Source organism: Poecilia mexicana, unplaced genomic scaffold, assembly GCF_051168715.1.
Source record: "Poecilia mexicana isolate PSO_F unplaced genomic scaffold, ASM5116871v1 scaffold_19, whole genome shotgun sequence".
Classification (NCBI taxonomy): Eukaryota; Metazoa; Chordata; class Actinopteri; order Cyprinodontiformes; family Poeciliidae; genus Poecilia; species Poecilia mexicana.
This window is the reverse complement of record NW_028263388.1, coordinates 3,691,748-3,710,236: the sequence shown is the minus strand read 5'-3', so window position 1 is coordinate 3,710,236 and position 18,489 is coordinate 3,691,748. Positions and strand designations below refer to the sequence as shown.

Here is an 18,489-nt window from a genome sequence, read left to right as displayed (position 1 = left end):
CATATTATTTGTCTTAGTATTGTGGAATTTAGCAAGTACAAATATATCTGATACAATTTTTATATTCTAACTTATCTAAAACAATTTAAGTTTGGTCAGACTTAACATCAGTGACAAAAAAGGTCTTTGTGTCTTTTTTTCAGTATGTAAACTTCTACCTTCAACTATATATTTCTTGGAGACTAAGTCATGTTTGGGGGAATAAACTAGTTCACTATTTTCACCATCCTCTACCTCAGTTTCCATGGTCACGGTGACCCAGCTGCTAAAGGAGGCTCTGTCACATTAAAACTAAGAACATCATGTTCCATGTGTTTAATTTTTTGTATTTTTATCTTGATTTTAAAAATAGCCTTTTGATTAATTGGTGAACTTTCATCAATGCTACTAATATACAAAATTCCTGTCAAATAAACTATGATGTCACTCAGTTCACACATAACAACCGGGACTTCGTATCCCAAAACTAGAGAAAGAAAAGCTCTCCTATGGTCTTAACCTCCAACAAACATCCTGCAGCTTACAATGAAGCTCACAGCTCAGTATTAAAACATCCCTCTGCAACTGAATTTTGGACCTGGCAGAAAGACAACCAACAATACATGTCAGCAGGAAGAATTTATGCTCCATCAAACTAGCCTCAAGCCCCCCTTAAGTGTGTTCAGTCCTTTGTTCGTTACTCTGCTGCTACATGATTAGACTGCAATATTTAGTTAAAATTAGCTCATATTGGGGGGTCGGTTTGTGGTGCAGCAGTACTGCAGCAACCCTTTATTTAGACCAGGATTCCTGACTGAGACATTTTCAGCATATCTTCTCTCTTTCTCTCTGTACCCATACTTTGTTGGATCTACAGCAAATAAAGGTCACTAATGCCAGAAAAAAAAGTTAACTAGGATAATTTAAGATTGAACAATGAGAATGAAATAATTAAAGGGGCAGTAATAGGTATTTTCTGAACATAGTCCCATTTTATAGCACAATGCTATGATACTTTCAGTTGTAATAAAAATACTGACCTTGCAATTTGACATTTTGAAATGGGCCTCTGTTTATTTTAAAAGCTTCTGCTCTACTATATAAATCCCTTCAGAACGTCATCCAAATAACGCATCTCATTATACCATTAACGACAGTTCTTCGGAGCGTTGAACTGAGAAGTAGTTTGTTTGATGACCTCAGCAGCAGTTAGCCAGGTATTTACTAACTGCTGCTGCTGCTGCTAGTCTGGAGGAACTGAGAAGGGAACATGTCTCTTCTGTGAGATGGAAACTCTGCTTGAGACTGCAGCTCCAAGGAGGAGCTTTGTGAAAACTGGCAACGCTTTGTATAAGTAATTATTTAGGCACCCCTGAATGGTTGCCACGGGAGATTCATGGAATTCACAAACATGTACGAAAGAATCAAAGCAACATTCCAGATATGTTTATGATGAGGGAATAACATTGTAACACAATACAAAAGTTAAAAAAGTTGACTTAACATAAACTACCCTTTTCCCCTCAGTTAAGTTAGACATTAGCTGTGGGGATGACAATCTGTTTAATACCATTAAAGCTAAACCCTTCAAGGAAATATTGTACATGTTGTCGAGTACACCAGTGGCTGTCCTGTGGAGAGGATAACTGGCACTGGAGTTTTTACATACTTTAAACTCTTTTATGGGAAGAAAAGCCCTACTGCATTCTGATGAGTCCTTATACTGAAACTGCACTGTGGCTTTACAGGACAGCTGGAAGTCAACAGTCTCTCCCTTATGAACCCCTTTCAAAAAGCAATAATATTTTCTCAGAGCAATAAAAAGAAAATCAGAACAAGACTATGTTGGTATACTTTTAATTTAATTTCCATGAACTTAAACTGATTTTAAACGTAGCATACAACCTGTTCCTGAAATAACATGACCTGTGTTAGTATCTGTTTGTTTTACTATCTATTTAGCAAGATAGAGTTTGCCTTTGTTATCTCTGTATTACCACAGTAGCCGGGTTAAGTGAGTTCTTAGTGAGGCCTGGCCGAAATGATGAACTCCAGTAACCCAAAGAGATCACGCGAGAGCTGCAGGTGACGTCAACATTTGGCCCTGCCTTGTAATCACCTTATCTCTGAAAGTCACACACCTCTCTATGGTGATTGGATAAACCCTCACACCTCCGCTGCGTGATTGGTCAAGTCAGACGTCATGTAGAATAGTTCATTGTTGACATCAACGTGTGAAAATACCGGTCTCGTGGAGTCGTTTGTACTTATGCATCATTTAATTTTAAGATCGTAAATGAGAAATAAAAGATAATAAATTGCTTGGCATTAAAACAGTGCTTTTTTATGTGAAGACTTTGATGGTTTAACATCAGTTTTTCTTGAGTTACTTGACCAATTATTCAAAAAGTAGAAAGTCGGTTTGTTCGTTTTCGTTAAGCCAAAACTTTGCTTATAGTGTCGTAAAATTTTCGGGCAGTTGGAGCAAAGCGACTCGGGACGAGTAAGAGGAGTCTGAACTGGAGTAACCCCCCTGCTAACATCTTTTTTCCTGTTACGTCGGAGGCCAACGAATTACTCCATCACTGGCTGGATCCAGAAGCTCTGCCTCTTCTCTCATTGGACTGTACCGTCAAGCGGCTGTCAGCCCATGTGGCGTGGCCAGGCATAATACAGCACATTTATATTCATTAGTGAGAAAAAAAAGGGAAAGAAGCACGGCGGCTGAACATTGAGGAGAGGAGCCGGTTACCGACGACACCTAGCTGAACTGCCTTCCGAACGAATTCAGCACCGGGACACGAAGAAGAGTCTGAGACAGGTGAGCTCTTTGCTTTTCCAAAGGGCTTAAGCTCTAATTCTCTCATGTTGCTGCGTCACTTTAAAAAAAAAACTTGGAATGGAAGTAATTAGAATTGATAAACATAAAATTTAGCTTAGAATTTGAAAAGTTTAACGAACGGTTGATGCTTGTTTTTCTTATAACTGTGCTCTTCTAACCACAAGAGAGAATGTGTTGGGCATCACTGCAGTGACTCCAGTTCTAAATAACTCCATCTAAACGTTCCAGTCGCTTGACCAACCGGTCTGGTGCTTCAGTATCAGGTCTGGCCGATCAGGTTCCTGGAAATAAGTGACTGCACTGTTACAGATTCCCTGTATCCTCTTAACATGGATGGCACACTGGCTTTCTAGGCACTAAGCCTAGCGCTTTAATTATTGGGTCAAAGAAATATTTGTCTATGATTGTTGGACCTTTTTATTAATTAAAAATAAGTTAATGTTTTTTTTTATTGCTTTTGCTCTGCAAATGGTGATAATTTAAATTACACTACATACTTTAAACACAACTGATTCAAGAAAGCTTTTTTCTATTAAACAGCTTTATATTTTTTGCTCTAAATATTTTTGTTATACCAGTCATGGTGAACAGAATGCTGTTCATCATGGCAGTGTGTGTCTGTGTGTGTGGGGGTGGGGGACCAATTGCTCCTTGTGGGGACCGGAGCCTGGTCCCCACAAGGGGAAACCCTATTTTTGGGTCAGGGGTCAGAGTTAGGGCTAAGGTATGAATTGAGTTTTGGTTAGGGTTAGGTAAGTGATGGTTAGGGTTAGGAAAAGGGTAAAGGTAAGGTTTAGGCTGTAGAAATGAATGGAAGTCAATGGAAAGTCCCCACAAAGATAGCAACACAAACGTGTGTGTGTGTGTGTGTGTGTGTGTGTGTGTGTGTGTGTGTGTGTGTGTGTTGTGTGCGTGCGTGTGGGGAGGATGGGGTCAGAAAGGGGTGGGAGGGCTCTCCCAGGGGGACTTTGGGGACAGAGCCATCACTTATTTGGCTGCTCCTTGAGAAACAAAGTGGGGCTAGGAAATGCTGAGAGCTGCTTCTGTTGATTTCAGTTATAAGGGATGCACCGATATGAAAACTTGGGCCGATATCTATAGCCAATTTTAATGCTCTTGTTATGGCCAGTTACTGATATATACTAATATCATAAAACATCTTTTAATATTTTGTTAATTTCGAAAAACAAAATCATTTCACATTTGTAGTGTTTCTATTAAATAAAAAATGCAATTAAGTTGACAAGTAAGTCTGCTCACACAATACATAATTAAAAATCTTAGTGACGATAGATGTAAACACATGAGTTATATTCATATTTCAGCCACGACATCAGTGTTCATCGTCAACCATCAGAGGAGATGTCAGCATCTTAAACTTAGAAGCGATCTTAGAGGTCTCTTCCTCGGACTTTCCCAGGACTCAGAATTGCATCAAAGTTTTGCTTTTGAATGACAATATCCATATGTTTTACTGGATTGTCTTGGAATAAATTGGACTGAAGTGAATCCATTTTAACATCAAACCTTTTTGCTTTGTATGATTCCTGAAGTGATTGTTGTTGGGAATTGGTGATATTTGTGTGAAATGAACTGATGTTGCATTCAGTTCAGTGACATTTTATAAATGACCTAATAAAGCATTTTATTGGATGCCATACTAATAAGGCAGTTCTTTCTGTAAATGAAGCATAATTCACTCACAGTGTTGAGCAGCATTTAGCGCATGGCAGACGTGATATTCCTGATCAGTAGCTTCACTGTGAGATGACTGTTGAGATTGTGGGGAAGCAAATCAGGAATTTGAGTAAGCTGGTTTCCTGTTATTATTCAGCAGTTTCTCCTTATCGGATAGTAGAGGAGGCTGATATGCAGGTAGCTCTAAAAAAATAAAATATTATGAAAATTGTCTGAGATTCTGAGTTTTGGGTTTTCTATTTTCTGTAAGCCATAATTATCAAAACAGAAAGAAATAAAGGCTTGGTATATTTCATTCTATGTGGAGTGTTTTGCTTCCTTAAATTAGTGACTAAATTATTGTCACTGAATTCAGCATTGATCGATATTGTGTCGTTGTTTTCATCAAGCTGCTGACTCGTCTTCTCCTGTTGTGGCATGCTCTGGAGCTAAGCAGCACCGCGTCAGTTCAGACTGTGTTCAGGAACTGAGCTTTATGTGCAGCGGGTAGCTGCTGTTTCCTTTCAGTGGCACTGATATGGATAGAAGCTGTTAACAAATTGTCTTAGAGCCCATCTCTCTTTCTATTCATTAAAGTGTCACGGTGTAATAGCTAAAATGGATTTGTGAATGTTTGTCGTTCTGCTCTGACACTACTGGTGTTACAGATTTCTTCTGTTTTTGCTGCTTAGTCCCAATTAAATGTTTCTGATCATCAAAAAAGTTTAAAATCAGACAAAGAGAACTTGATCAGATACAAACAGCAAACAAGGGGTTCATTTATTTAGAGAAACAAGCTGTCCAAACCAACCTGTCCCTCTGGGTAAAAGTAATTTCCCCATAAACCTAATAACCAGTTGTGTCACCCTTAGCAGCAACAACTGACATTAACAGTTTCGGATAACTACAGAGTCTTTAGCATTATCTCTGAGGAATCTTGGTCTGCTCTCCTTTGCAGAAATGTTTTCATTAAGCCACGTTGGATTCAGATACTAAATCAAAGTCTGACCTAGTCAAAGTTATGGACTTTGACTAGGCCACTCCAAAAGTTCATTTTTGTTTTTGGTGCTCCTTATTATTTTTGGATGCCTTGCTACTGCGCTTTGGGACATTTTCTTGCCCCTGCAGAACCACAGTGAGATTGAGCTTTAGGTTTTGTACTCATGGTTGGACATTCTCCTGCAGGATTTTCTAAAAGAGAGCAACATTCATGATTACATCAATTACAGCTTTTTGTATTTCTTCAGGGTGTGTTTATTAAAATTTTAGCTTTGTTTGATGCAAGCACTTTTTTACAACACTGTACTGATGTGTCCTGTTCAAAATCTTCAGACCAGGGATTTTCAAAATAAAATAAATAAAATTCTGATAATTTCCAAGAAAATACATGGCTGTTCATCAATACTTTAGGTCTAGGTCCATTAACCTAAAAAAGTAAAATCTGCCCATAAATCTTGTCAGGTTTACTCTGTCAGTACCTACTGGTGGGAAAAGCAAAAAGGCTCATATAGCAAAAAGAACTTGTCTAAGCACAAAGCCCTGTACTACTCCACAGAGAACTCTGGAGTATATGCAGATGATTTATTGTTCACATGAACAAACTGGAATCTGTGGGATACAGGCTTTAAACCAGCCTAGCGCTGTTTGCTTGATTCCTACATGTTCAAGCCGTTCTAAGAGAGTACAACAGATACTTAGTCCCTGTAGCTGTTGGACCCTATAACCATTGTTACTATTTGACTACTTGATAATTATTCATTCTGACTGATGCTCTGTTATTATTGTAATTTGTTTTTAATTTTAGAACATTTATTTTATTTTATGATAATAGACATACTGCTTTAAACTTCTTATTCCCCGGGCTTGTCTTGTTGAGGGAATACTTTACCAGTGGTCCCCAACCCCCGGTCCGTGGACCGGTACCGGTCCGTGGACCAATTGGTACCGGGCAGCCCAAGAAATAATTAAATATTTCCGTTTTATGTATTATTTGAGTCTGGAGGATCTTTTATTTTGAAAATCCTTTAACCGGATTCTCTCAGTTACTTGCGCGCCAACACTGAGCCCACAAGCAGCAAAATGAGTAACAGATCAGATGTCTTTGGAAAGTTTCTTTGCAAAGGGGAAAAGGCCCAGAGAAGAGACAGGAGGATGGATTTATCCCGGACCGGTAGGTGAGTCAAACATTACAAGCTGTGTAACATGCGGGGATCGGCTCGCTACGTAGAGACCAAGTAGGCTGTGGATATAAGCAACACTTCGGGTGTCATTGTCTCCATCACTCCCAGATGGGACTGTCTCGTTGCAGAGAAACAAGCTCAGGGCTCCCGTTAGTCATTATCGTGAGTTAACATTTTCATGAAAGTAAAATGCTCGTTTTTGTGGCGCATCTGTATCTTATTTTGAAGGGATATGTAAACGTTACCATAGCGACCAGAGTCAGAGAGCGTTAGGGCAGTGGTCGAAAGGAGATGAGTAGAGCTTGTGAGTCTTAAGTCTGGTTTAGACGGCAAGATTTAAGAATTGTCGGCCGATTTTCCAAACCTCTGTGATCACAGAGCTGATAAAAGTCGAACAGGTTCGATCGGTTCGTGTGTCCAGCCACAAGGCGGATATACACACCACACGAACCGATTCCAGTCAAACATCGCGATTCCAGAAGAAAATCCACAAAACCACCAACATAGCATACGGGAATTTAGAATGACCAAACACGGATGACGATGTAGAAGCAACAGTGACAGTTTGTGGACTCATTTTAAGAGATAAAAGACGTAACAAAAAGAAAAGGCGGTGGATAAAAGACAGCGGGAGCAGCCGCTCTATTTGCTGCACTATGATTTGGAGGCGACTATGTTTTTTCATAGTTAACATTTTTTAACTGAATAAACATAAACATATATAATAATGACCTTTACATATAATAATAAACATTTCCACATATCGTCTCCGATATCCACCGGACTCACAGTTGCGCGATATGTCAGCTGTTTGGGATTCCCCTCTGTTCTTACGTCACCACGCTTTCTGATTGGCTACCTGTCACATTCAGCAGGTTGCATTCTCGTTCCCAGTCAGGGTAAACCCCACAGGCTGCGATAAAAAGACCAAGACCAGCAAAATTTTCCAAGTCTTGACTGGTCCGTGGTAATCTACTGCATGGAGAAATGTTGACTCAACAGAACCACCTCTTCCCTTCCCTCTCAGATTATTGGATTAATGGTTTCTAGAGGTTCTAAAAGTGGAAGGGGGGGCAGAGCACATGGAATAAGCTCCCATTAATACCAAGAGGCAAACATCTTGTCCAGAATGAAAAATTTTGTTTTTTTAAATTAGTTTACTGTCACTTTCTTCTACTAAACATGTGCGGTGTTCTTTTCTGTGTTTACAGTAATCCAGGATGGATGAGATTGTCATAGCAGGAATATCAGGCCGCTTGCCAGAGTCTGACAACCTGGAGGAGTTTTGGGAAAACCTCATCAATGGTGTGGACATGGTGACAGAGGACGACCGGCGGTGGACCCCAGGTTAGACATGCAATGTGGAATCACTGGGTTTGAATTATGGTGTAATAAATTACATCTGTGCGGCACCTTGCCCAGTCAAAACATTTAACTTGTTTTTCTCACATTTCACATACATATTGTTTTTATTAGTAATTCAGTTCAATTCAATTCAATTATGTGTTAAATCTAAACATACACAGATGAAAATATTTGAAAAGAAATCAGCTGCAGGTGGATTTCATGCTGCAAGTGCTTCTTCAGTTGTATTTTCTGACCATTTCATTGATGCATTATAAGTATTTTAAAATTTCTGGAGGATCATCATCTCCACCAGGTTCATTTATGTGAACTAGATCAGACGTTTATTATGAAAGTGGGTGCTTTACTGGACCATTTCCCTCTACAGGTAACCACATCTTCAAATAGTATAAAGAACACAGTTGTACATTGTCTAAATAATTAATTAGTATAATAATAATTAGTATTTCATTGAAAACATCTGTTTTTTATGCTTGCCACATTTAAAATATGTTCTAGTAAATTGCTTATTTTGATGTAAAATTGCTTCAGCATTGTCATCAAACGCAGTTCGGACTCAACTGAACTGTAATCAATCTGCTTTTCCGAAGGTTTGTATGGCCTACCCAGAAGGAACGGCAAACTGAAGGACATTAGTCATTTTGATGCAGCTTTCTTTGGAGTTCACCCCAAGCAGGCCAACACCATGGACCCCCAGCTCCGTCTCATGTTGGAGGTCGCCTACGAGGCTATCATGGATGGAGGTGGGTAAACACTGTGAACTACTAACAGCATCCAAATTGTAAAGCTTAACTGAGTTGTCATTGTTCAAAAACCTGTTGCCTACAGGTCTGAATCCGAGCAGCATGCGCGGCAGCAGGACGGGGGTCTATGTTGGGGTGAGCGGCGCTGAAGCCGGTGAGGCCTTCAGCAGAGACCCAGAGGAGCTGCTGGGCTACAGCATGACCGGCTGCCAGCGCGCCATGTTGGCCAACAGACTCTCCTACTTCTTTGACTTCAAAGGTATGTGTGCACAGTTAGTGGCCAACACTATGCATTCAATAAATGAGAATATTACTGAAGGCTTACTATGTTTATTTCAACAACTCCATCACTGAGTGGAACACATTATATATATTAATTCCACACTGTCTGATGTTTTCAAGTTTTTGATTCTATTAATTATAATTTTCTGTTCAGAGTTCATGAAATCACAACATTTAAGATTGGAATATTCCATCAGACCAATAAAAAATGTTTTCTACAGAAATAGGCAATTAGAGAAAAGTATGTCTAAGACCTGGCTGTTTAAAGTATATTTACAAAACATACTTTTAATCGGACAAACAGGCCTCATCTGGATGGATATTCAAATCATATATACAGTGTGAATGTTTTCCAGGAAAAACAGCAACTTAATAACAATTACAGAATAACAATGACAGAAAGCCGTCTGTGAAAATCTTGTTGCCAAACGGCAAAATCCTGAAGATGCATTTGATCCAGTTTATGAAGTTCATCAGCCATGATAATATCTGAATACCTCACTACACAGTCCAGCCGCAGTTCTGATCATTGTAGACTTCTACGTCTGTTGACTCTTCCAGTCAACAGAGGTTCACAACACCATGAAGTACTGCTTTATTTTAGATAAATGTTTGCTGGATCTTTTCTCATTTTAACACAACAGAATAACATTAAAACACTTGTATATGCCGACTAACACAACCACAGCCTTGATGCAGTGGCTCGCCTTTAACTTCTGTGTGTGTTTTACTCATGTACATTTCAAAAGAGACAGATGACACAAAAATAATACAATTTTTATGCAACCTTTCTTCTTCCTGGTACTGTTTTAGAAATGATCCTATTCAGTTTCGCATTCCTTTGGATCAGACTATGCTATGTTTGATAACTGTACAGTATTTTATGTTGTAATTTTCCCCTTATTGTACAGTATGTTATGGAGACCTTAATGGGAAATTGAAAGAAAAAATGAAAAGGTAAACTTTCTGGTCCACATTTGGTGCCACCATATTCCAACTTGTGCGCATAAGATAGCATCTTTTCTCTTCAATGTCTCTTTAGTATATTATTCTTAATTTATTCATTTAGTTTTTAATATATTCTTATTATTTTATCTTTGTGTGAATATGCAAGACTTGATGTCCTGTTACTTTGCTGTGGCTACACCTGAATTTCCCCTCTGAGGGACACTAAAGGATATTTCTATGGTAAATGGCAAATGGCCTGTACTTGTATATCACTTTATCAGGTCCAGAGAACCCAATAGTGCTTCACACTACATTCAGCCATTCATTCATTCACAGACTGATGGTGGCAAGCTACATCTTTTCAACCCTGTTCTATTCAGTTTTTGCATCCCCTTTTTTGTTGATTCACTTTTATGTCATTGCCTCCAGGTCCCAGCGTTACCATAGATACAGCCTGCTCCTCCAGCCTGCTGGCTCTGGAAAACGCCTTTCATGCGATTCGGCAGGGCCACATCGATGCTGCCCTGGTGGGAGGAGTCAACTTACTGCTTAAGCCAAATACTTCAGTCCAGTTCATGAAACTGGGGATGCTGAGTCCTGAGGGGACCTGCAAGTCTTTCGATGCATCAGGTAGACGAATTTGGCCCAAAAAATATTTTTTTAAATGTTAGTCATAATTAAGATGAGTCATTCTTACAAATTCAAGTGAATAGTATATGACTGCACTCATTGTCTTTTCATTATTTTTTTATAAATTAGGAAATGGATACTGCCGTTCTGAAGCAGCAGTAGTGGTGCTGCTGACCAAGCGATCTGCAACAAACAGAGTCTATGCAACTGTAATCAATGCTGGCAACAATACAGATGGATACAAAGAACAAGGTCAGTAGACCCACCAAAAGTCTGTAAATGTAGAAGATTTGGCCTCTCTGTAATATTATATATTGGATAAAATGCATTAATGTAAGAATAAAGGCAATTTATTAGAGCTTCATGATTTAAATGCTTTTACTAAGTGGGCTGAATTCATCTAGTCACTCAAAGCACAAGAGGTTTCTCAAATCTTAGAGCCATCTGCCTATTACAGGACAGGATAGAGACACACAGGACAAACAGCCATACACACACTATGGCACAAACCACTAGTTTTATGTTCTGTGCCAATTTGTGTGCTGTATTGGAGTGTTAATTAGCTAAAGGAATTAAAAGTTCCTTAGAGTGTTCATTTATGTTGAGTCCACTTATTTGCCAGGTTTCCTTTTTGGTTTTCTAATTGGCCTCTTGTTGCCTCAGGTGTAACGTTTCCTTCGGGTGACATGCAGCAGACTTTGGTTCGTTCTCTCTATAATGAGGCCAATGTGTCCCCTGAACAAGTGGAGTACATCGAAGCCCACGGCACTGGAACAAAGGTCAATACACAGCTTGTGGTGTCATAAACACACCATTCATCTTCCTAATCTGTTTAGATGTTGCATCACCACACAATGTTCCTTTCTCATCTGTCCAGAATATTTCACAAGGATTATCTTGTCTCTGCTGCATCTCTGTTGTCTGCTTGCAGGTTGGAGACCCACAGGAGGTGAATGGGATCGTCAGTGTTTTCTGTCAGGCAAAGCGAGAGCCCCTGCTGATAGGCTCCACCAAATCCAACATGGGCCATCCAGAACCTGCTTCAGGTCTGGCTGCCCTGGCAAAGGTGAGCGAATCAGAAAACCTCTTACCGTCAGCTTTGAGACTGATATGGGAAGCCTCTGATCAGTGTCAGAGACACCAAATAGAGGTTTCTCAAATCTTTTTGTTTGACTTTCTGTGCTTGTGCTGATGGATAAATAAGAAGCCTGGGCTAGGAACTCTGAAGTATTGTCGTCTCCTCTGCAGTCACAGATGTTTTCATCTTTTCTTCAGGTGGTTCTGTCTCTGGAGCGAGGCGTTTGGGCTCCCAACCTGCACTTTACTCACCCTAATCCTGACATTCCTGCCCTTACTGATGGTCGGGTCCAAGTCATCAACCGGCCCATTCCCGTTCGTGGGGGCATTGTAGGGATCAACTCTTTCGGATTCGGGGGCTCCAATGTTCACGTCATTCTTCGCCCAGCTAGCAAACCAACGAACTCACCTATGCCACGGACGGTTCCCAGAATGCTTCCGGTGTGCGGCCGTACCGAGGCTGCAGTGAACGTGGTCATCCAGAAAGGGAAGGAACACAGCAGCAATGAAAACTTCTTGTCTTTGCTAAGCAGAGTGTCAGAAATCCCGGCTGCTAGCATGCCCTACAGGGGCTACGTTGTTCTCGGGTCTCAGAACGATGTAAAGGAGGTTCAGCTGTCGCAAGCTTCAGCCAGACCACTGTGGTACATCTGTTCTGGTGAGTCATCATCCACGTTCATTTAGATATGCAATCAGACAAGTATCAACATGTTAACCCAACATTCCTGCACTAGCTAAAGCCAGTGTCGCTGTGTTTGAGGCATTGAAGAATTAATGTACCCCATCATAATCAACAACCATCCTGTGCAAAAACTGTTCCTGCTTGCGCAGAGTTCAGAACTTCATCTGTAAAAAGTACAGAAAAGCAAAGAATGTGTACATCTAGTGAAAACAAAGGCAAAAACATCAAACCTTTGCCTTAAAGTACACTTTGAGTTCCAGCAGTTCAACCGAAAACTTAATAAGTCAAGTTGGACACTGGTCCAACTTGACTTATTACTGCAAAGCAGTCAGCAACCATTGATAAACAAACTCAACACAAACTTTCCGGCATACAACAATGTGACTGTTTGTGTGTGTGTGTGTGTGTGTATGCGTGGTGTATGTGTGTGCGTGTGTGCGCGCACAAACCCGTTTAGTAAGGTAGCCTTTGTAAAATGACTGTGCATGCACATGTTGTAGAAAGGTGCTGCTCCAGTAGAAAAATGTACTGAATTATGTAATGATGTGGAGTCTGGAAGGAAGCCAGCTGTGATTGGTTAGTTCTCAAGGAATGTTGAAGATACAGTGGCTCTAAAAAGTATACACACCCCTGGTAAAATTCCAGGTTTTTGTGATGTACACAGGTGAGACCTTTACACCTCTACTTTTATTATTATTTTATTAAGCTTTATTTCACCAGGATAATCTCATTGATATTAAAGAGGATCCTGAGCAAGACTAGCAGCAGCACACAGAATATTCACATCAAAAACAGAACAGTTTTTCCAATAAGGTTGTTGAGGAAGCTTTTGATTCATTTTTAAGAATTGTTCTTCTTGAGTTTACGCTTGTGATCAGTTGCAGTGATTAACCTGAAATATAGTTCAGCTGTTCTTGTAGAATTCTCCTGATATTTGTCCATTTGCATCCTGTCGCTGAAGCCAAAGTGATACATCCTCCCCAGTGAAGGCAGTCACAAACAGTCAAACAAATGGAGTTAGTGCCATTATAAAAACTGAATATTTTTCCAAACTTACTGAAAAGACAAGACTGAAACCAGTTGGAGGAGCTGCCAGTGTGCTGAGAGCAACACTGGAGATTTTCCATCAGGTTGTGTCCTACAAGAGACTAAAATTTTCCGTAATCTCCATATCTAGACCAGTGGTTCTTAACCTTTTTTGAGGTACCGAACCCCCCAGTTTCATATGCACATTCACCAAACCCTTCTTATTCCCCCCTCCTTCCCCTCCCACACACACACAAAATACTTTGCGGTATTCTGATTTAGTATTAACTGTGTTACCACCCCCACGCCACTAGAGGCAGTAGCAACCCCGAAAAGATGCGACTAAGGAGCAGATTTAGGCTATAGAATTTGGTAAAAACGGTGAGTTTTGCTGAAGTAAATAAAGACACAAGCTCAAATCCATGCTGAGAGTGGAACTCTGTCAATCTTTTTTTTTTTTTTTTTACTTTATTTACAAACAAACAATATACAATTGCATACATAAACGTGCTCGAGGTTGCTGGGGTAACAAATCCATAAATTCCATCAGAAGAGAAAAAACAAACAAACAAACAAAAAAACTAAAATTACAAATCAAATTCATCACTCAAGGGGTCTAGGGGTATGATTCTCGCTTTGGAACTCTGTCAATCAGTGCTCCTCCACAGCTCTGATTGGCTAAGCAATATAACGATCCTCTGCAGCAAGTGATGGCAAAGCGGGGCATCATCACGACTTTATACAAGTGTGTCTTTATCTCCGCGGCTGAGGCTCTGCCGAACCCCTGAGACCGACTCATCGAACCCCTGGGGTTCGATCGAACCCAGGTTAAGAACCACTGATCTAGACTAAGAAGAAGTTCTGTAAAACAAAAGTCTTTTCTTCTAAAGAAAACTCAAAACTCTCCCAAAGAACTTTTAAAGGCAGAGTGAGCAAATAAGTCAAAATAAGGAGATGATGACAGACTGCTTCCAAAGATTGAATCCTGAAACAGAATCAAAACATTGGTCCCGTATTTTTTAAAATGTGTTTTCCTCTTGAATTGTACAGGATACCACATAGTTTACACTGAATCATTGGAGTAAAATGTTGGGAAATGATTTGTAATGGCTCAGTTGCTTGCGTCACAAAAACCTGAATCAGTTCCCCTCCAAATCAGTTGGTGGCAGCAGTGATGCATACTTACACAGTATATCAATTAACCAAGTTTATGTGAATAGCAATTTTCAGCACAAGGTAGATCAACATGCATTACATCATGAAACATAAAAACATCGTAATATATCATATAGCCACCAGTTGTGAAACCAGCAACAGACATTACTCTTTGTCGAGTTCTATCATTGAAATCATCACTTTTAAATCAAGGCTTTTAGCCTTGATTTAAAGGAACTCAGTGTTTATGAAAATCGACGTATATTTATTCACTTCAAAAAATATTTTCTGTCTTTAGAAAATTATTTGGAGAATTCAGATGTTGTGCTCTGAAATGGCTGTGGTGCCAATCAGTTGTTGCTCCCCTCTGAGTAAACAATGGTCCCAACCTTACCCCCCCAAGAAAATATTGTGGTTTTGCTTCTATCAATACAACACTGCTCATAATTAACTGATTAGTCCATGATGGTGCAGAAAGCTCAGGTGGTTCAGCACAAGGAAAAAATAGAAAATACTTGTAGTTTATTTGAACTCCCCCGATACACACAGGGTGTTTTTGCTTATTGTAGTTGTTGAATTCAGACTAGTATCTGTCCATAGGTATGGGAACCCAGTGGGCAGGTATGGGCCGCAGTCTCATGCAGCTGGTGGACTTCAGAGAGTCCATTCTGCGTTCTGACGTTGCCCTCAAGGACACTGGCCTGGTCGTGTCTCGGCTGCTCAGTGAAGCTGATGATGCCACTTTTGAGGACACTGTTAACGCCTTCGTTGGTCTCGCTGCCATACAGGTCAGGTACAGCCTTTCTCCTCCTTCAGTGTGTGAACTGCGAGCAGCAGCTCTAAAATGTGTTGTGTTTTTGAATGGTGTTTATAGATAGCCCTCATCGATCTGCTCAGGAAGATGGGTCTTCAGCCTGACGGCATCATAGGACACTCTGTGGGAGAACTGGCCTGCGGATACGCTGATGGTTCCTTCAGCCACAGCGAGGCCATTCTGGCCGCCTACTGGAGAGGCCACTGCATCAAAGTGGCCCACCTACCTCCAGGAGGCATGGCTGCAGTTGGTAAGGAACCTAGCTATAAGCTCTGTCTATTGTCTTTGTTTCCACTGAGAGGGGCTGAGTTCCACAACAACCGATACAATGATGGCAGAAGCACAACTTACTGAGATTTAAACCTGGTAAAAACAGTCTGGATTCATTTTAAAGCTTACTGAGGTTGAAACTAACTACAAAAAGATTCTTATTCATTTTAAAGAGCACGACAGAATCAGAACCAGCGTTATTTGCCAAGTTTGTTAATACAAACAAGGAACTGAACTCTGATTTCACTTTGCTTTTAATGTACATACATTTAAAAAAGAAGCTATGTTGTGATGACTTCCTGTAGGAATAGTTTCTGAAAGAGCAGGAGCTTTTAAAGAGACAGTGGCTTCACCACCCAACCCCGGATAAGTGGAAGACAGTAGATGGATGGAATGGATGGATCATTGGATGGATCATTGGATGGATTATTGGATGGATGGGATTTATGTCTGTAGGGACGAGTGTTAACGAATCCCACACACTTGGATGTTAATATTCAGCTTTAATTTGCAATGTTTGACCTCTGCTGGGCTTCTGGTTCCATGAAACAAATATGATTATTGGCTTAAAATTAAAATGCTAAACTAAATAAAAAACATTACACTTATCAAAACCCATCAGAACAATAAGGACTTCCAGCACCACCGGGAACATCAGACAGCTGGATCCTTCTTAATAAGCTGGTCAGCTTCAAGCTCAGCTGCAGCCAGTCAGAGTTCAGTTTTAGTTCTGCAGGAGGCAGTTTCACACGACAGAGAGCTATTTGTCCCAGAGACGATTTACATAACAGAACCTTACCTAACTCCCTCTGGATGCTACCCAGTTACTGAACCGCACTGGAAACATTAAACATATCTAATGTTTGATTATTTTTCAGAACATGGCAGTGATGTGACCTAACTTGTCCAAGATTTTAATTTTTTGGTTGAATCTCTTTGATGTTTCAAAATGATGGATTCTGTTTGAGGTTTTAATTAAGACTGTAAATAACATTATTTCAGTCTGCACTATTAAATATTGATTTTGTTTTCTATACGGCAGAAAAATAAGATCTCAGTATATGTTGTCATGCTAGTCAGATTTGGCGCTCTGTCTTGGTTAGCAACATTTAACAGTTGAGTAAAGCTCCCGTTCTTTCCAGGGCTGACCTGGGAGGAGTGCATCGCTCAGTGTCCTCAGGGAGTCGTTCCTGCCTGCCACAACGCCGAGGATTCTGTTACCATCTCAGGCCCTCAGGTTAGGCTTTCTTTTTTTTCCACACAGTTCTAATGCTGATTTTCTTCTGCATGTTCATATTTGACTGTTTTTGTGCGCTATAATTAACAACAACATTCCAATCTCAGTGTGCCGAGTTTGTTCACCTCCGAACCGGTGGAGGACTGGTTTATTTCCAGCAGCTTTCAGAGCAGGCACTCTCAAACCTCTGAGACGTTCCTGCGCTCAGACTGTCTGAAGGTCTGACCTCCGGCTGCAACTGCAGTTCCAGGACCATTTTGCAAGCGCTGATGGGACAAAGTTCAGACAGGCTGAAACCAGCGTTGTGCAAGTTTACAAAAACTGGTTCTCAGCTCACAGATTAAGACTGAGTCATGTATCAGTCAAACTTTATTTATAAAGAGTTTTTCAAGTAGAAGAGTGTAACAGTATTGTAAGGAGAAGGAAAGGCATGAAACCACTGGAGAAGCACCTTGTTCTTGTTAATTTTCGTTAATATTTTTATTAATGAATTTAACATAATAAAAAGGGCAATGACAATGATTTCAGTTCAGAATCATAAACCAACCCTGTGCCACTGGAATCATGCTGCTTCCTGCTGTTTGATCACTGAGTTTCTTCCATATCAATATGTATAACAGCTACATAAAGAAGATGCTAATCTAGCAACCTGTGGATGTCTTTCTTAACTAATGGTGTGTGTGTCTTTCTGCAGGAAGCAGTCCGTGCGTTTGTGTCACAACTAAAAGAGGAAGGAGTGTTTGCAAAGGAGGTTCGCAGTGCCGGCGTGGCTTTCCACTCCCACTACATGGCCTCCATCGCTCCTAACCTGCTGGCTGCTCTGAAGAAGGTACGCAGCCTCGCTGGAAGTCAGCAGAATGCAACATTTAAGTTGTTTTGGAGCAACTGCACAAAACATTTCCTGTTATTTTAAGGCACCTATGAGATGAGATGTTGTAGCTGTCTTCAGGTCATGCTGTTCAGCCTCCAGGGTTCTCTTCTCTGTAATAGAAAAATCTGTTTTTTTCTTCTACTGACTTGACTGTAGTACGAGTAATTGAGAATCTATTGGGTGTTATATTTATTACAAATGTAATCAACAAGAAAATTCAACTGCGGTAGCCACCATTCAACCCATGGTTGGCAGCACTGTGATGATTTTTAGCAAAATATTGCAGAACTAAACAAATTTAAATGAAACTGGCAACATTTGCACAACAACATAGAGACTAATTGAGACAGTTTGCCTGCAAAACAAGTTGATTTTCGGTTTAGTTGTCCTTTAAGGCACAGATTGTTGCTCTGCTCCTTTGGACAGAGTTGGACAGTTGAATCACAATGACCAATTGAAGCACTAATTACAGTTTTAACTGAATATGGTGCATCCTTTAATGATGTGGATCTGAATTGAATAATTTTGAACCTTAAATCAGATTATAATCACAATGCTAACTTTCATCTTTGAATGCATGTTTGAGACGTTATTGTTTTAAGAGATGAAAGATTTGGGAGAAGGTTTTCCTGGTCCGGTGTGAAAATCAGGTCTCCTTGTTGATAGTTATCTGAGCGTTACTTCACACACATCTGGTCTGATTCCATCTGT

The 18,489-nt window shown here is 40.2% G+C and overlaps 1 protein-coding gene across 1 annotated transcript in view; it reads left to right on the top strand.

Annotated features, from left to right (window-relative positions):
• Positions 1–2,238: 2,238 nt before the first annotated feature.
• The window catches only part of fasn (fatty acid synthase), a 39,320-nt gene continuing 23,069 nt past the window's right edge, over positions 2,239–18,489 (top strand). The window contains exons 1-13 of the mRNA XM_015002613.2: positions 2,239–2,800; positions 7,890–8,025; positions 8,634–8,786; positions 8,872–9,045; positions 10,446–10,646; positions 10,776–10,898; positions 11,310–11,425; positions 11,578–11,712; positions 11,922–12,381; positions 15,187–15,374; positions 15,461–15,650; positions 16,813–16,907; positions 17,602–17,736. Coding sequence (XP_014858099.2) covers positions 7,899–8,025; positions 8,634–8,786; positions 8,872–9,045; positions 10,446–10,646; positions 10,776–10,898; positions 11,310–11,425; positions 11,578–11,712; positions 11,922–12,381; positions 15,187–15,374; positions 15,461–15,650; positions 16,813–16,907; positions 17,602–17,736 — 2,097 coding nt within the window. The 5' untranslated portion in view covers positions 2,239–2,800; positions 7,890–7,898. The remainder of the gene's footprint in view (positions 2,801–7,889; positions 8,026–8,633; positions 8,787–8,871; positions 9,046–10,445; positions 10,647–10,775; positions 10,899–11,309; positions 11,426–11,577; positions 11,713–11,921; positions 12,382–15,186; positions 15,375–15,460; positions 15,651–16,812; positions 16,908–17,601; positions 17,737–18,489) is intronic.